A 19,511-nucleotide genomic window follows, 5' to 3' on the forward strand; every position below is an offset into this window, starting at 1 on the left:
AGATGCTCTTCTTTCCTGTGGTTCCTGCGTTCCTTCATTCCAGATACCACATCAATGTTCACGTAAATTTAGTGTGATGGATAATGCCCCCAAAATTTATGCGAGCTGCTCATACGCCACCTTCTCTTCCGCACGACGGCCATGGTTTTGTCTACTTCTCGGAAAACGCGCCCAGACGCGCGCGAATATCTGTAGTCGACAGATATTCCGACGTACGCCCTCCGCGAGCGCGTCCTGAAAACGTCGGAAAAACGCTCCATGCGTTTAGCCCTTAAGAAGGTAATCACGCACGCAGCGCGGTGGTTGTTGTTGGCAGGAGGAGACGAAGTGGAGCTGGACGGGGTTGTGTGACGTCACGTCACGGGAGAGGGAAGCATGGAGAGGCTTATCTCGTTGTAGTGTTGCACGAGCACAGTGTGCTTGTCGGCTAGACATGGAGATGGCATACCGGATCGCCTCTCCCACTTACCTCTCCCATTATTATCCTAGTTGTCATCGTAGCCCGTAAAGCCATTCTCGATATCCTGAACAGTTGCAATGGCAGCATAAGACCACGGGCGGAGGTGAGTCTCATCGTAAAAGCACTTGCGGCTGTTGTACGGAAGAACGTGCTATACTTGTCGAAATTCATGTTCGTGATCATGCTCACTCATGTACAATGTAGCGAACCAGCTGAACGCAAGTGGGGAGCTGAAAGGGCGAGCTGAGCGGAGGATGAGTGAGTAGCCTCGGTACCTGATGTTTTTATTGTGTGCCATCCTAATAGCAGTTATGTGGTTAGTGAAAGAATTCAAGCCCTCTAATATTCGAGCGAGGCCTAAGGCTTGCATAATTTCGCTCGTTGTGGAACCAGATGTCACATGGCTTGTGCTATTCATTGTAAATAAAATACTCATTTATTTGAATTGCTGGTCGAGCCCATCTTTATTGGCTGGTGTAGCATAAGAATTAGTGCTTTTTGGGCTTCTTACTTGAGCCCTTCCTCTCGAGAAACTTGCGTGGTACACACTTGTCCATGAAGCATATCTGAAACAATCAGGAGAAAAGACCTCAGCCAGTTCCGGCAAAGTGAGCATCAACAATACATCTTGGAACAAGCGAAATAGAGAGGGAAACACTAATTGAAGCCATTTTTTCGCACAGCTAACGCGCGGTTTGATGAAATTCAGCAGCCAACAGCGTCTGCCGCACACATGTGTTCATCTGCTTCTTCTGTTGCGTACATCAACCATCGCAACTTCGAAGGGAAGAAAAACGTGTCATCTACATGCCAGTTTTCACTTAGTCGTCGCGTATTCAGCACGGTGTCCGTTATAGGCTACGACTTACGAATGCATGACCGAATCGCTTTCGTCAAACTTTGTAACGAGACGCTTGCACAGAGAATGATGCGCTACATTTTTTTTTTTTTTGTGCAAAGAGTTCCTTCCAAGTATGTCGGAAGCGATTCAGTCAGACATTCGTGAATCGTAGCCGTCAGCGGACACAGTTACATAGAGTAAGTTAGCACATTGTCTACTAAAACAAAACGAAACTTAGCAGCCGGGACGTTTTCTCGCCATTTGTTAGCAACACGGGTACCCACTAATTTTCCCTGACATTAAAAGTCCGGCTGCGAGTACAGTTTGAGAGAAAAATCAGTGGCGATTTAGCGGTACATGCCAGAGGAATGGGTTAGCATTAATCGCTTTTTCGGTTCATACTTGACTTCCGTGTATCCACTTCCAGCCTCTACCCAACTTCCGGTTTCCCACCCTTCTTGTGTCGACCCTTCTCCCTGGCTACGCACACATGACTGATAATTGATTGTTTTGCACAAAATGTTCTGCACTGGAAAGCTCTCCAGAAAAATACCAACTGACACAAAAAAACAAAAATTAAATAAGAATCGATTCTAAAACCTAGAGTGAAAGTTCGGTTTGATTACCCAACTTTATAGGTCCGATACCCCTTCCTCGACCGCTGGAAGGGGAAACCCACATCACCCTTGGAACGCCTCTGGATGTTAGGGACCACATGCTTGCATAGCGGTACAGGTGCCGACAACAGTTACAAAACGCGAACAGTGTACCTTTTCTTCAACACCAGTGATATAGCGCTCGCGTTCCCCGGAGCCTACCTCTCCGAAAACCCTGTTGTGGCAATGCCGTAGCCTGTTATCAATCAACGTAGCCTGGTATGGGCGTGCTCGACTTTATCTACCTCAAGAGTGACTGTCTTGGTCGCCGGGATAGTTTCGTCATCTCTCAAGTAGATGACGGCACTGGGACTTCGATTGTCTTCTCTCGACACGAGGAGCGCACAACAAACCTTCTATATATCGCGGTAGGTGGATACAGGTCTCTAAGAGTGCGAGGACATTAGACCTGGCCAATACCGGGTCAGTCCCTATGTCGCTAACATACGTGTTGAGACTTTGCACGTTAATAGCCCTTATGACCATGATGTCGTTCGCCCTGGTCTGCTGTAATATATTTTAAGAAATATGGAGAGTAGATGACTACGGGTTTTGGTTGTCTAGCGCGGGTCCCGCTTGCATCGCACATGGAATTGATGCATAATGTAAAATCCCGAGACTAGGGAACACGAAAGGACAGACACAACACGAAGTCTCAAACACAGCTGAAAATCTTACTTCACATACAAGAATTATATACAACCAGAGGGAAGGGAACAACCAGTTGAGGACAAAAAGGGTCAGTTCGGGGGAACAAGAAGTCTGCTCAAGGCCGGACCGAGGATTACGGATGGGTTGCTGACGCAGTTCCCACAAGAGGTTATGCACAGGAACTGTGTCAGCAACCCATCCGTAATCCTCGGTCCGGCCTTGAGCAGACTTCTTGTTCCTCCGAACTGACCCTTTTTGTCCTCAACTGGTTGTTCCCTTCCCTCTGGTTGTATATAATTCTTGTATGTGAAGTAAAGTTTTCAGCTCTGTTTGAGACTTCGTGTTGTGTCTGTCCTTTCGTGTTCCCTAGTCTCGGGGTTTTACATTATGCATAATCTTCACCAGCTCGCTTGCTTCAAGCTATTTTTTCATGGAATTGATGTTCTTCGTTGTTTTTGCGAGACATTCTTGCCCGCTAGCTTGCCGCATTCTACACAAGAGCACTTCGCGTTCTGAGACACCATCGCAGGTGGGAGCAGAGCACGCGTCCAGGGCCAACTTCACACAGATATATTTCGTTATTTGCCTTAAAGCGAGGGAAACACAGAGAAAATATATTTAACGTAAAGCGTATACAACAGCACAACCAACTCTGCTATATAAAACGAATGTAACAGGGAAAACATAGTACAACCGGCGCCGTGATTCGAACACTTGTCACCTCCCAGTCACTGCGTGGTCATCGTAACCACAAGGCCAAGAGAGCTGGTTTTTTAGATCTAGAGTATTGGGTTATGCAGACATACACTATACAAGGATATGACTGTGTGATAAACATTTACATAATGTCGTCCAGAGACGTCATAAGACGTCCAGAAATAAAGTTGCTCATAAAACAATGGAAGGATCATCAGTAATGTACAAGTTAATCAATAATTATATACACCACCTAAACACGCTAAGTGTGTGCATAACATGAGTAAATATGTCTTTTAGTAAGGACACAACAAAGTAAGAAACGATCCACACACAGGAGAAGCAGCACGCTTGCATATACGCTTGGTGCCTACCAAGGACAGACAGTAAACAAAACAAAAGACACACAAAGAACAACGTTACACACAGGTAAAGCATACCTGCGACCTAATAATGAGGGTCACTTTTTGTCTATCAGATCCAGAATAGCGAACCTCTGAGAATGCAGACCACGCCCGGTCCGCGACAGGAGGAACTTAGAGAGTGATACTGTAAAGCGTCGAAAAAAGGGCCAGGATCCAACCGAACCATCGTTACGATCACGCGCTACCCACGGAGAATACGTGCCAACCAAGATCAGAGAGTGTAGTGTTTCACGGCAGTGTTGTATCCGGGCTCGAACACGTGAGCAGTAGTCAATGAGTGCAGAGCTTACGCAGCGACATATTCCGCTTCAAGGGAGCTCGAAGGGTTCACTGGTAAATGAGATCGTATTTAGAACTACACCGCTCGCTCGTTCTGTCTACGTTGGTCGGGACCTCTACGGGACCTGTAAGGTGCGTTGAGTTGATGATTATTTACCTTATTCGTTCCGCTCCCGCATTTGAAGCCATCTGGCGCTGAAGTTCTTCGGAATTCTCGCCTCTCTTGCTTCCAACAACAACTTAGGGTGCAGCCACCGTTAAGAGTCTGCATCGAGACAACAACACTTATAAGAAACTTTCATCTGCGTATTACTGAATGATACAGCCAACGGTGATGACAAGGGGTTAAACAATTACTGATAAAGTCACTGATTTTTCTAGGAAGTTCACTCCCTGTTTTCCCACCACAGTGAAGAGTGTAAAACACAGGAAGACACCTCCGAGTTCTGCTTTTTCTTTTTCTGCTTTTCTTCTAAGCTCTGTTCACAAGCGCATATCACCAAACTTATCCTCCGCCATACCGGTACTAAAAATTTCATTCATGGCGTTATATTGCTCAACCGTCAAATAACTGATTACCTAAAAATCGTTAATTAACTTTTTAATTATAAAAGCTACGAAGTTGTCCCAATGAGCAAATCTGTTCCTTCTGGTGACCTGATATCGTAGCCGTTTTCAGAACAAAAATCCGTTCCGCACAACGTCCGGAAAAAATTCGTGAAGAAGCGCCTTTTTCTTTCTTTATTTTTTTCTTCATTGCGCATCTTCGGAGACGAGTCTTTCCTTCACCCCCAAAGTGAGAGGGTGAAGGAACATCATGCGTCGAGGATGAGCTTTAATTTGCGGAAACAAAACAAAAACACATGTATCGGTTGACGCTCTCGGAACTGCCCTTATCTTGGGTTGCATTTTCTGTTAATCTTCCTCCAGGACGCAAGAGGCAACAGTGTGCTCTTTCACACTCTTACATTGGGGGTGAAGGAAAGACGGGTCTCCGAAGATGCGTAATGAACAAAATAGAGAAAGAAATGGTGTTCTCTCACGATTTTTTTGCGGACGATCTACCAAACGAATTTTTGCTCTGAAAACGGCTGCGATATCAGATAACTGAAAGGAACAGATGTTCTCATTCGGACAACTTCGTGGTTTTTATGGTTAAAAAGTTAATTAACGATTTTTAGGTAATTAGTCATTTGACGGTTGAGCAACATATGGCCAAGAACGTCCGCCAGCCCAGAGGTGATAGAAGTGGAAACAGCATGTCTATAGCCCTTAGTTCGTTATGAAAAATCTGTATCGCCTAAAAAAAGACACCCAGTATATTTTAATGGAGAATGTTATTCGCACTGTGGAATATCTGCGCTAAGCACCTAAAAAAGTGATGGTCAGTCTGTGCGCGTGAAGCGCGCAATATCAGGCGTAACCGTTTTGCCGGGGAGCACCGAGAGTGTCGCTTTTACGCTTGTTTCAATTCTCGCAGTTTTTTGCGTGGAATTTGTTCTGAAGGTTACGGTGGTACAAAGTCGTTCACCTTGCAGCGACAAAGTGCCCTGTTACGCCTATACAGCCTATACGCCTGTGTTGAAGTACACTATCCGGTATAACAAGCGGTATACGACCGTAATAAGGGGAAATATACGCATAAGGACTCTACGCATAAAATAGAAGTCAATAGCTTACTTCTAAAATAGTCGCCAAAAAACGATCAAATTCGCGACCTTTAGTATCCGTTAAAAGCGCTAGGTGCAAGTCCGTGACGCATAGAATAAAGGTCAAGAATTTGATCGTTTTTTGACGCTTACTATCCGTTTTTTTCTTCTTCTGATAGTGTATAACGTAGCATGCGGATGCCTGCAGCTGCCTAGTAATGATCTTGCCTAGGAAGCATGCCCGGTGCCATGTTATACTAGACACTCCTCGTCTTACAGTCGCGCAGTCAAATGACATGAAACTACGTGGGATAGCTGCAGGCAGCCGCCATTTGGTTCTCTGGCGACCCTCCGCACGCACAGCTGTATCGGCAGAAGGGGAGGAGGCCCGTTAAATACCCTGCCATAAACGTTCCTACGTCTACGCTTCCCGTGACGCCATCTATCGGTTAAGCTTAGTTTTCGACGAAGACCACAGACAATTTGCGAGGTGTAGCCCAATAATTCTACATGTATTGAGGCCGTGGGTTACAAAAGGGTATGTGGTTGTGCGACATTATCTATGTATTTTGCAAGTGGCGCTCCTGGGGAGGTCAAGGTGAGCACCGGTGAGGCTGTCGAGCATGGGCGTACCGAGACGCGGGTAAGGGGTTTTAGCCATATGTCCTAATGCTTATTCTAAGATGTCATGATATGAACCTCTGAATGCACAGTCCGCAGTGCCCCCCTTAGGGAGAAGAGGTGGGGGTTGCACGCCTTCCTCCCTCCGGAAGCACTTGCACTCCCCTAGAAAAAACCATGGGAACGCTGACGCTGTAAAGGCATCTACCGTGGTGAGCTGCTCGGAACAGCAGCAGACACTTCGGAGCGTGCTCGATACATGGCATGGCGAGCAACGTTAGGCACAGCTGGCGCGGTGGCCTGTCCTTGCTTCTCTATCTCGCTCTTGGAGCTCAGTGTCACTACCTGTAGCGAAGCTTATTTAGTGGCTCGTTTTTCTCAGAACGTTTTCTTTTGTCGGGAATGTGCTTTGTGTCAGTCGATAGAGGCGTAGTGACGACGCAGGAGTTGCCACGAAGTAACAGGTTGCGCTTACATGTAATTGGTGGATCCAGGAGAAGAAAAAACGAAAAAAGAAAACGTGCCCGAAAACGATGTTTTCGGAAAAGAGGAACCCCCTGAAAGATGTCCTCCCAGGAAGGGCCACTCCCTTCATGCCCCCATCTTTGAACGACCTCGTACCTGGCATAATGAGAACTCAGAGTTGTTGTCTGCAAACTCCTTGCAATAGGTGGTTCCGTCAAGGCCTTCTCCTGGAAGCTTGGTCACGTTGCTGTACAGACGAGCACGCGGTTTTTTATTCAAGCAATTTTCGGCTTTGGTCCTGCAAAATATATCCCAAATAAAGCCTACCATCAGTACGTTCACACATTTCCCACAAAGCATCTAGAGTCAACATCATAAACGGACACCAGTTTGGGTACTTCCACCAGAAATGGTTAGGCTTACCTCAGATTTGCTGCTACGCCGCCAGACTCATGACTTCCCAGGCTATAAGGGCAAGCACACACTGGGAATGTAATTACACTCTGTTGAAATGTGCTGAGCTAAGAATTTTAGCTCAAGTCTCAGCTCTAACGTTTTCCTGAGGAGAGTAACATTACAGGTAATTATGTAATGTTATTCGTATGTATGTATGTTAGTATGTAATGTAATTCTTCAAGATACGGGGCGCAAGCGCTCGAGGGCCTCAACGAAATGACGTAGTCGCAACGGCGTATTCCCAGAACCGCGCTTTGAGCTTTGGATCCGCCAGTGTGTGGCAGTATATGGCAGTGCGTCCGTCCTGTGTCATCCTTATTTGTTTTAGCACTGTTTTAGCGATTTTGTTTTGTATGCGCACCCTATTTTTGAAGACCAGCGTGGGACCCTCATTACTGGCTTGTGTCGCCCTCGCGGCCGACGAGAATCTCAGTTAAATCTGCAAACAGTCCAGAACATTGGCGAAAGCATCAAAAATATATAAACAAGCTTTTGACCAATGGCACAGTATCTTTGTCTTTTCTTTTCTTTTTTGATGCGATGTCTTTACTATTCTTAGTATTTGCTGGCTGTTCCGGCGCTGCAATCGAGGAACGCGAGCTAACTGCTCAGCGTTACGTAAACCCTCTATTCATGCAAGCACTGCACGGGGCAGACTGTTGCGTGCATTTAAACGCTAGCAATTTGGGTTCCCTTATGCTGTCGCACCCTAACCTACAACTCTCCATTGTTCGTGGGGACTTACAGTCTGAGAATGCCGAACATGATACTTTCCATCTTGTCAAAGTCCGGATTATACAGGGCAGCCGCCACTGCCTTGTTAGGTGTGCAAATAGTGCCGCTTCTGCTCCAACCTGCAATAATTAAAATATTGGAGCAATAAAGTGTACCGGCAAGTAATACGCTATATGTATCTCTTGAGAACGAGTCTGTTTACACCGTGTTGACAACTTCTCGTTAGAATCACACACACACAAGGACTGGCCTTCGCTACGGAGCGTTGGCCCTCCAAGGGCACACTGTTCTGGTTCAGGCTCATTCGTGTTGGTAAAATTAAGCAATGGATTTCAACGTATGTGCTCTTTTGAGAGAGGCAAATTAGCCGAGGCTCTTTGGCTGCACGTGGAGTATGTGTCTATGAGTGCTCAACGTCGCCATATACGAACACTGCACAGCTCTTCTGAGGGTTTTTAAGACAAATGATGGTCGTTAAAGACGGTTGTCTCCTACTGAGCCGTCTCACTTTTGGCCGAAAGCCCTTATTTAAAGATTTAGTCAGTTATGTTACGTAACTGATCATATAGCAGTAGCGTACTGGGCAGCAGCAAAACCCGCAACTATGCTGCTCCATGTTCATGTGGCGGGGGAGAACGAGCAGGCTTTCGCTCTTTCTGCAGTGTAGTCCAAGCTAACCTCGTTCAGAGCGACATCGTTATGACTTGCTCAGGACCAGGCACACGCGTCATTTTTGTAAAAGTATGCGTTTTTGAGTTTGTAACGTCATTTTTGTGACGTACGTGTCAAAGTGCTGCAGAAAACAGGCGAGCACCTCCTATTTTCAACAATCAGAAGGCAATACGATTACATCTGAATGCACTGCACGCATTGCGTGTGTTGTGCACCACTTCTTTGAGAGTGAGGAAAGAAGGTACTTTTCTCGCCATTGGTTTTCGACATAGTGAACGGAGCAAGACTTCCCTCCCATCTTTTTTTCTTTTTTTGTTGCTGCATGCGCCAAATGCGAATACAAACGAGCAATAACCTACCTCTGTAATACTGTCCGTTCCAGGAGACTGCGTCCAAATGTAGCCTGAAAGAGGGATTTGAAGCTGAAAGAATATTCGGTCATTTCCTACTCGCTCGGGCAGAGATTGCCTCCCTACACTCTCGCGAAAGAAACGGATAAATTTACGCTTACGTCCAATCTTACCCTTACTAAGCGTAAGTTTAGAGAAAATGGCTGACGACGTATCCGTCAAGCTGTGTTTTATTCCTAGTGTCCATAAACGCGCCCGCTGTAAGCGTAACGGGCGGAGTTTTATGCGTAAATGGCACGGGCAACAGTATTTACTTTTAAATTCTGACGAATAAGATTTCGTCTTGACGTATAAACTGAGGCTCTGCGTCGGAATATTAGCCCTTTACGCCTATATTGACGCGTATTGTGTTTCATTTGTTATACGGGCCCTGCCTGCTGAGAACACGTGCATACTTCCGTGTGCAAAGCGTCTTTTCTTTAGCTTTGGTAACGGTCACTCTGGCTTCTGGCGTCTCATGGTCTCACATCATGCACCGTCTAGCAATGTAAGTTGTCACATTTTGGGCTGGGTGTTTTGAGTTTCGTTGAACTTCAGATTTCATTTGTGTGAAACGTATGTCAGGAAGAAATGGCATCGAACGAGACAACGCCGCCCGATATAGTGAGCCAAGCTCGCGGACGCTCCTTAAACAGCTGTGATTCGCCCAGCTATCCCCACGCTGCCAATTTATATGTGTACTCCTATTGTCCACCGTGCTGGTGCCTTGTGTTTGATGGTCATCTACGAGCAGATCATTTTGTTATAGGTGAGGCTCTCTTCACTTTCGTTTTCCTTCGATGTGCCTTTCTCGGTGTCGTTGTTCAAGCATCTGTGTGTTTACGATTCCTCAGTCCGTACTTTTAATAGCAGTTGGGATGATTATTGCTGATTATAGCGCAGCATGACGTATTTACAGGAAGCAGATGGATTTTCTGATTTGTAAAAAGCGGTCACGATTTTCGATACGTGGTGCGGGTGATGGTGGTGGTGCAAAAAACATGTGGAACACCACTTCTTAGAGAGCTAAAATAATTTATGAATTTAACAATATTCAGTTAAATGGTATGTTAAAGGACGAGAGTGTTTCCAGTACAGTAAGTGGTTGTGGAAGTCCGTGTTACGTTTATGATTATTTCATGTAAGCGGCCTCTGCGGAGGTGGACTTAGGTCTGGCAAAGGGCCCTTCATCGGCATAATTGGCATAATTTATTACGGTACCAGCATATTTTCGAGATTAGCTTTCTCATTCGAATACTTCAAAAAGAATCACATACTTGGAATCTACTGTTGAACAGACATGCGCAGCCATTTGAGAATACCAGCATGCACATTGTTTTGCGCTTTTGACAATAAACTTCTATTTCCAGCATCCCCAGGAACAGGACACGCTCTTCGTAGTCATTGACAGAATGGCGTAAATGCAGGCTAGGTGGTGGATAAATTTCATGATAGGCAAGCCTGAGCGATGGGCAAGACACGTAAACGTGTCGTGTTTGTGTTTGTTTACGTGTCTTGCCCATCGCTCAGGCTTGCCTATCATGGAACTCTTCGTAGTCATGCTGTACTGCAGAATACCCCGCATGCGCGCTCAGCTGCATTAGATCGTGCTCCCGAAGTTTCAACTGTGCGTCACATTGTTGAAAGAAGTACACAGAACTCTACTCCGTCACGCATATACATCCAGTACAGCCCACCTGTAAAGATGACTTGTAAGTTGGGACTACTTCATGAATAATGATGCGTTGTCTGATAAACGCTGCGTCTGAATACACTGAACTATACAGCAGTTATAAATAATTAGCTTATGACCTGTCTGCTATAGATTTTTTTTTGTATGTGTCTCATACTCTGTGTACCTCGACGTCTCATCCTCTGATATAACGCTCATTGTACGTCATCGTACGTACAGTAGCTCATATACTCATATAGCTACTGTATTACTAGCTCATATAGCTAGTCTACAATTTATATTTCGTTGTGCTGAAGTGTTGTGAAGGTGCAGAAATGTCATATCGTATTAGTGTAAAATGTTGCAGTTATTGTAATCTGTTGGTTTATGGCTAGTATACTGTTCCTTTTTTTGTATGTTAGGTCACCTGCACCTTATGCCTCATCATTTTCGGGCTATGGGATCCAGTATTCTATAAACACGTGCATCTATTATTGTGGGTTCTTTCCTCCAATAAAGTGGAATCATTTGGTGAATTTTTGTTGTATTACGGTTTAGATGTCTGCTACTGACCCTGGGGGAAATACTTCCATGTATCCAGATGTTCTGATTTAAATGAGGTAGCGGCGTACGCAGGCTATGGTGAGAGGGTGAACCTTGTTCAAGTGATGCTATCGTGCCCCTTATTTTTCTTTTGACCGTCGCAAGAACTCTTGTATATTGCTTGCTTTGCTCAAGAACGTGCCTTTTATATGTTATTCACGTGATGGATGCGTTTGTCTGTGTCATACGATTTTGCAGTGCAGTATTCGTAGCTATTGTGACGTACTTGACAGTCAACTGCCATGTCTTTTGGATCAGCAACAAGCAACAGCAGTAAACGGGAAACGGTTTTGTGCCATGTGGCATTGCCTTCCCCCCACCTCATGTCAGAATTTCCGACAGTTTCTTGTCCAAGGGACGCTTAAGACGACTGTCAAGAGGCCCTTTTGACATTCACAGCGTCCTTCGTTTTCACTCTTAGTATGAGGCATATGGGGGATAAATAAGCGTTAGTATCAGGTTAAGGTTACGACGGATGGAGTAACAGTCAAACACTGGCTCTTAAAATAAGAGTAAAAAACGGTTCGATTTTTTACCTGTAATATCCGTCACGGCATCTATCGGTACTGCGCTAACGTATAGGATAGTAGTATATAGTCAGCTCAACTGGCCCACAACTCACACAATGTCCTGGACGCCATTAATGAGCAATTAGAGCAATTTGGGACCCCCCACAGTAATTAGGATAATTCAGGGAGTCATTACACTAATTGAGGAGCATCTAGGACGTGTCCTGACCACTGTGTGAGTTGTGGGCTAGTTGAGCTGATAAAAAATAAAAAATAGATAGAAAATAAAATAAAAAGATAGAGATAGAGTGGAGAGAAGGAGTTTGGTTGAAGACAGATGTCGCCATCTTGAAGAAAGCGATACGGAACGGCCTCTGACCATCGCCGGAGCACAGAGGCAGTTTGCAAAGTTGCGGACGTCTGAGCAGGTTAGGACAGCTCTGGATATGCGAGGAGAAAAGCACTCGTAATACAGAGGCTGAAAAAGCAAGGGTATGCTAACCATCAATAGCTAACAAGAAAAAGAATTAGTTACACAACAAATGAGCCCACCACGACAGGAACGCAGAATGATGCGACTGCTCCATCCGACAGCCAGGCAGAGAACTGACTCCTAATGTTTTTTTCTCCTGTATAAAGCCCCGCAGCTGCACCCCCTAGCGGTTACTTTCTCAACTAATCTCACGACAAAATTATTAAGAATCACGCCAGCGCTACTTCCATTCCCAAGACAGAAGAAGATAGAAAATGGCACGGATGCCCGGACAACAGCAACCAGCGCCCGACGTGCACGCACATGAAAATTGCAAACAAAGCGGGAACAAAGTTGACGAAAGCATAAGTTACACAACAAATCAGCTTACCACAGCAGGAGCACAGACCAATGCGTCTACTCCATCCGACAGCCAGGCGCGGAACTGAGTCGTAATGCTTTTTCTCCTCTATAAAGTCATGCGTCTGTCCCTCTTGCGGTTGATTTCTGAACTAATTTAATCGCGAAATTATTAAGAATAGCACTATTCCCATTCAGGGCAGCACTATCGATATCGTCAAGACAAGAATGTTCCTTGTCAAAAAAGAAAAAATACAAAGCATCAACAAAGGAAAGCATGCATGTCGGGGTATGTCAGGACAAATCGCACGACTGTTGGGCAACAGAGGAAAACAAACATTTGAACAGAGTGAAAAAGACACTCACGATCAGTTTTCACGTTCACAGCATTCCCTCATTGTAAATCCTCTCGTCACAAAATGCACCTGCATCGTCGAACACCATTCACCAGTGACGAAACACACATCCGCACACCATCAGAAGCAGACAGAACCCCACCTAAGCTACGCTCTTCCACTGACGACCAACACAAATGCCAGGAGCAGAATTAGCATGCCCACACCCGTCAGTGTCCAAGAGAGAAGTGAATCCTTGCGCCCCCTGCAGGCCGTTTTCATTGGTCGTGACGTCATCCTATTGTCTCAGGGCTACACTGTTTTTTCCGCTAATGCTCCTCTAGACAAGGTCATCCTGAAACAATAGTCTCGCGGTATGATGTCATCATGCAGGTGCGTGGCTCAAGGACGCCTACGCTCTAGACAGGGGACCTGTTATTTATTGAATCACTATCTCAAAATTATTTCCTTTTTTCTACTATAATGATTGCATAGGGAACTATTGCAGAAAAACACAATACATGAGAGGAGATTGTAGGAATTAAGCATTTCATTCCCAAAGTCTTACTGTACAGGAAAAAACAAAATAATGGTTCAGCAAGACATGTCCATCCCATCCGAGAGCCAGGCTGCTAACTGAATAATGACGCTTTGTTCCTCCTGAATAAAGTCACACACGTGTCCCCCTCGTGGTTACTCTCTGAACTAAATGAATCGCAAAATTATTAGGAATAGCACTATTCCCATTCAGGGCAGCACTATCGACATCGTCAAGAATGTTCCTTGTCAAAAAGAAAAAAAACTACATGTAGAAGGAAAGCATGGCCCAAGCATGGTACAAGCAACAGGCCCAGGCATGTCAGCGCATGTTTGTCAGACAACAAGGGGGAAAAAGCGAAAAGAAACACTTGAACAAAGATGAAAACCAGCATCAAACTATTTCAAAGCACACGCACTCCTTTTATTCAAAAACAGTGTTCATCCTAAATCCGTCCAGGATAATACACACCATTTTTCTATTGCTACACTTTTTTCCAGTAACGGTCAATGCATTGCTACAGACTGCGTGACGTCATCACATCCTGTCTGAAGAAGACAAAGTCTCCTATTATTTATTGAATCGCAAGATTATTTCCTTTGTCCTACTCTTAATGATATTCATTCTCACATTAAAATTCAACAAAAAAGCACCGTGCATAATAATGATTTTCACCCCAACGGCTCATCATGCTCATTAGAATCACAGTAAACTACCACTGCTCTTTTAAAATAATAAGTGAGACCACTCTACAGCATCACCAGGTTTATGTAATACATGACCCTTTCTATGCTCTATATTCATTGTCTGAGGCTACACCTGCGAGCAAAAATGCGCGAAAGCCTGGGGGCAAAGTTCCATTCACGCATTCCGAACAAAAAGGCGCCGACAGCTGGGGGGGGGGGGGGGGGGCAAAGTTCCATTCGTGCACGCCAAAGCACAAGACAGAACGCCATTGCGGGAACATGATGTCATTCCCACCATACTAATGATTTTCTGCCTTGCATTGCAGTTTGGAGAATCTACTACAAAACTATAATTTTAGGAGCCTATTTAAATTCTACTTTCTATGGAAACTATAATTGCCCTATTACTTGGACAGCTATTAATAAAGCGCTCCAATTTTTTCTCTCTTCCCATTTCAGCCTTGTCATGCAGTGAAGCAGACTCCCATCTAAAATAATTAATTTACACTGAGGGTGCCATGCTTCAGGAATTCCTATCATGCGCTCAGATGCAAGCATTTCTGCACGGATACCTATAACAGCTTACTTCTTCAACATACCGAGTTCCTAACAACATCTAACAAACAAGCAGAAAAACCCACTTCTAAGCTTTACCATGCGACTTTCTTCTGCGCAAAAGCAGTGATTAGAGGAAAGAGCAGCAAAAATTCCATGCACTTGTGCTTGACTTTAAAACTGAAGCATATGCTAATAAACTAAGAAAAAGACATTCATGTCTGGTATCAGATAATGCTACATGCACAGCCGTATTGCCCTTGCGTAAAGAAAGCACAGGACAAGGGCGCACAAATTCCTTTATGCGAGCAGGGAAAAGGCTTAAGACCTCAGGTCACCACACATCGCTACGCGGCTAACCCAAGATAACAACAAGATAATAGCGGCGGGTAAAATTGCAACACTGCTAAACAAGCCCCAACATGTCATGATGACGTCACAAATCAGGAAAAAAGCACGCACACACAGTCATCAGCTCAGGAATGCTGCTGTATTGTAATTTCTCCTCCACGCTCACATACCATCATTTCTGCGCAAATACTTATAACTGCATACATACAAAACAACATACATACATACATACATATACATATACATATAACAAAAAACAAACAAACACAAACAAATTCCATTCTCATGAACTCTCCTCTGGCGAGCGGCTTTCTCCTGCTCTACCTGGATGTTGACTTTTCCCCCTCTCCTACATTCTGAGTAAAAGCACCGAAAGGAGAAAAGAACCGCGAAAAATTACACGGCATTTGTTCCCCACTAGCTGTAACTGCAAGAAACCGTAGCGCACGCCAATAAACTGAGAAAAAGACACCCATTTCTGCCACCTGATAATTCCTGCATAATGCCACATACACAGTCGCATTGCCGTTGCGGAAAGAAAGCACAGGACAGGGATACACAAATTCCCTTAAGTGAGCAGGGAAAAGGCTCAAGTCGAACCGCTCAGGAATAATCGGAGAATCACCGCTTATCACTATACGCGGCTAGCACAGCATGACAGCAACAAGATATTAACGAAGGGTACAATTTGCAAGACACTACTGAACAAGTCCAGACATGCGACATCGCATACAAAATACTGCTCATCGGGGAAAAGGCCTAAGCCTGCGACAGAAAATCATGTAGAGCATACACGACTTCATATTTCTATTTCGCGTAAACTAAACGCGGCCTGCCTGGAAAACGACGCACAAATTTTCTCAGGGAGCAGAGAAATATAGGAATTTCTACAGGCTCGGAATTTCTCCGTGCTCAGATACCAGCATTTCTGCTCAAAAACCTGCAAAATTAAGCACTGCTTACTTCATCAAGATATCGAACACCCAACAAAATCAAACAAACAAACAACCCCACTTCCACTGATAGAACACTATTCAGCTTTTACCAGGAGGCTTTCTTCTGCATAAAAGTAGAGAAAATAAGAAAAGAGCAGCGAAAAATTACACGCACTTTGGCTCGCATAGCTATAAGAGAAAAAATAAAATAAATAATAAAATAACGAGGCACACGCTAATAAACTGCGACAAAGACACCCATTTCTGCTATCAGATAATTATTGCATAATGTTAAATACTCAATTGCATTGTCCCGGCGTGAAGAAAGCACAGGAAAAGGACACACAATTTATCTTAAGCGAGCAGGGAAAGTCACTTCTACTCGGACAGCTTAATACCATAAAGTCTGAATTTTTGCAAAGAAAACAAAGCTTGAACAGCTCCACGAACGTGACAGATACATACTAACAAACAAACAACAGCAGGACAGACGTTGGGCACTCATAAAATACCCTCTCCAAAACAAAGACCTCACCGGGTTCGCGAGGCAATTCCATTAAAAACGCTCGTCCATTCCAACAGATAGCAATGCAAACTCGACTACCCTTATTTTTTAAGCAACTATTTTACTCAGTAGTACATAAATGTATCACTCGTGTCACACGAAAAGGCAAACACTTACTTGTCAAGTGGGGTCCCAGCGCGCACGCACACACACACACACGCACACTCACATTTTCACAATCACAAACACAAAGTCTATTCACAGCTATATAAATCCATATTGTTCCTCAGGTCATTAATTATCCAACCAGCGTCAAAAGACGGCTCACACATGTATGCGTACGTAAAGGTCTTCGTTCTGGATGTAATAGGATATCGCCACTCATCGCGCGCTCCCATCAACACGCCTTGGGCTGACCTTACACACCCGAAGCCTTTTCTGAATACATTCTGCTGGCGCTGGAATAAAAGGTTTATCGCGAGGGTACTACAATGTCAGCTCTGCTTCTGCTTAAGTGATAACAGTGACACGAGTGATACATTTATGTACTATTGCGTGAAATAGTGGCTTAAGAAATAAGGGTAGTCGAGTTTGTATTGCTATCTGTTGGAATGGACGAGCGTTTTTAATGGAATTGCCTCGCGAACCCGGTGAGGTCTTTGTTTTGGAGAGGGTATTTTATGAGTGCCCAACGTCTGTCCTGCTGTTGTTTGTTTGTTAGTATGTATCTGTCACGTTCGTGGAGCTGTTCAAGCTTTGTTTTCTTTGCAAAAATTCAGACTTTATGGTATTAAGCTGTCCGAGTAGAAGTGACTTTCCCTGCTCGCTTAAGATAAATTGTGTGTCCTTTTCCTGTGCTTTCTTCACGCCGGGACAATGCAATTGAGTATTTAACATTATGCAATAATTATCTGATAGCAGAAATGGGTGTCTTTGTCGCAGTTTATTAGCGTGTGCCTCGTTATTTTATTTTTTCTCTTATAGCTATGCGAGCCAAAGTGCGTGTAATTTTTCGCTGCTCTTTTCTTATTTTCTCTACTTTTATGCAGAAGAAAGCCTCCTGGTAAAAGCTGAATAGTGTTCTATCAGTGGAAGTGGGGTTGTTTGTTTGTTTGATTTTGTTGGGTGTTCGATATCTTGATGAAGTAAGCAGTGCTTAATTTTGCAGGTTTTTGAGCAGAAATGCTGGTATCTGAGCACGGAGAAATTCCGAGCCTGTAGAAATTCCTATATTTCTCTGCTCCCTGAGAAAATTTGTGCGTCGTTTTCCAGGCAGGCCGCGTTTAGTTTACGCGAAATAGAAATATGAAGTCGTGTATGCTCTACATGATTTTCTGTCGCAGGCTTAGGCCTTTTCCCCGATGAGCAGTATTTTGTATGCGATGTCGCATGTCTGGACTTGTTCAGCAGTGTCTTGCAAATTTTACCCTTCGCTAATATCTTGTTGCTGTCATGTTGTGCTAGCGGCGTATAGCGATAAGTGGTGATTCTCCGATTATTCCTGAGCGGTTCGACTTAAACCTTTTCCCTGCTCACTTAAGGAAATTTGTGTATCCCTGTCCTGTGCTTTTTTTACGCAAGGGCAATACGACTGTGTTTGTGGCATTATGCAAGAATTATCAGGTGGCAGAAATGGGTGTCTTTTTCTCAGTTTATTGGCGTGCGCTACGGTTTCTTGCAGTTACAGCTAGTGGGGAACAAATGCCGCGTAATTTTTCGCGGTTCTTTTCTTCTTTCGCTGCTTTTACTCAGAATGTAGGTGAGGGGGAAAAGTCAGCATCCAGGTAGAGCAGGAGAAAGCTGCTCGGCAGAGCAGAGTTCAGGAGAATGGAATTTGTTTTTGTTTTTTTTTTGTTATATGTATATGTATGTATGTATGTTGTTTTGTATGTATGCAGTTATAAGTATTTGCGCAGAAATGCTGGTATGTGAGCGTGGAGGAGAGATTACAATATAGCACCTGTCCTTGTGCATTCCTGAGCTAATGACTGTGTGTGCGTGCTTTTTTCCTGATTTGTGATGTCATCATGACATGTTGGGGCTTGTTTAGCAGTGTTGCAATTTTACCCGCCGCTATCATCTTGTTGTTATCCTGGGTTAGCCGCGTAGCGACGTGTGGTGACCTGAGGTCTTAAGCCTTTTCCCTGCTCGCTTAAAGGAATTTGTGTGCCCTTGTCTTGTGCTGCTCTTTACGCAAGGGCAATACGGTTGTGCATGTAGCATTATCTGATCCCAGACATCAGTGTCTTTTTCTTAGTTTATCAGCATATGCTTCAGTTTTAAAGTCAAGCACAAGTGCGCGCAATTTTTGCTGCTCTTTCCTCAAATGACTGCTTTCGCGCAGAAGAAAGTCGCATGGTAAAGCTTAGAAGTGGGTTTCTGTGCTTGTTTGTTAGATGTTGTTAGGAACTCGGTATGTTGAAGAAGTAAGCTGTTATAGGTATCCGTGCAGAAATGCTTGCATCTGAGCGCAGGATAGGAATTCCTGAAGCACGGCACCCTCAGTGTAAATTAATTATTTTGGATGGGAGTCTGCTTCACTGCATGACAAGGCTGAAATAGGAAGAGAGAAAAAATTGGAGCTCTTCATTAATAGCAATCCAAGTAATAGGGCAATTATAGTTTCCATAGAAAGTAGAGTTTTAATAGGCTCCTAAAATTATAGTTTTGTAGTAGATTCTCCAAACTGCAATGCAAGGCAGAAAATCATTAGTATGGTGGGAATGACATCATGTTCCCGCAATGGCGTTCTGTCTTGTGCTTTGGCGTGCACGAATGGAACTTTGCCCCCCCCCCCCCAGCTGTCGGCGCCTTTTTGTTCGGAATGCGTGAATGGAACTTTGCCCCCAGGCTTTCGCGCATTTTGGTCGCGCGAGTGGTCTCACTTATTATTTTAAAAGAGCAGTGGTAGTTTACTGTGATTCTAATGAGCATGATGAGCCGTTGGGGTGAAAATCATTATTACGCACGGTGCTTTTTTGTTGAATTTTAATGT

The 19,511-nt window shown here is 44.4% G+C and overlaps 1 protein-coding gene and 1 long non-coding RNA gene across 2 annotated transcripts in view; both read right to left on the minus strand.

Moving 5' to 3' along the window:
* Positions 1 to 944: 944 nt before the first annotated feature.
* On the minus strand, positions 945 to 6,960 carry LOC135370224 (uncharacterized). Its single transcript, XR_010415260.1, has 3 exons — positions 6,900 to 6,960; positions 4,166 to 4,273; positions 945 to 1,026 (listed from the first exon to the last, which is right to left on the minus strand). It is a non-coding gene; the product is annotated as an uncharacterized LOC135370224 (long non-coding RNA).
* Positions 6,961 to 7,940: 980 nt separating this feature from the next.
* LOC135370532 (uncharacterized) overlaps positions 7,941 to 19,511 on the minus strand; it is a 59,943-nt gene continuing 48,372 nt past the window's right edge. The window contains exons 5-6 of the mRNA XM_064604311.1: positions 8,966 to 9,009; positions 7,941 to 8,053 (exon numbers count right to left, since the gene is read on the minus strand). Of these exons, the coding sequence (XP_064460381.1) occupies positions 7,941 to 8,053; positions 8,966 to 9,009 (157 nt within the window). The remainder of the gene's footprint in view (positions 8,054 to 8,965; positions 9,010 to 19,511) is intronic.

The sequence above is a fragment of the Ornithodoros turicata genome, chromosome 10 (genome assembly GCF_037126465.1).
Source record: "Ornithodoros turicata isolate Travis chromosome 10, ASM3712646v1, whole genome shotgun sequence".
In the NCBI taxonomy this organism is placed as follows: Eukaryota; Metazoa; Arthropoda; class Arachnida; order Ixodida; family Argasidae; genus Ornithodoros; species Ornithodoros turicata.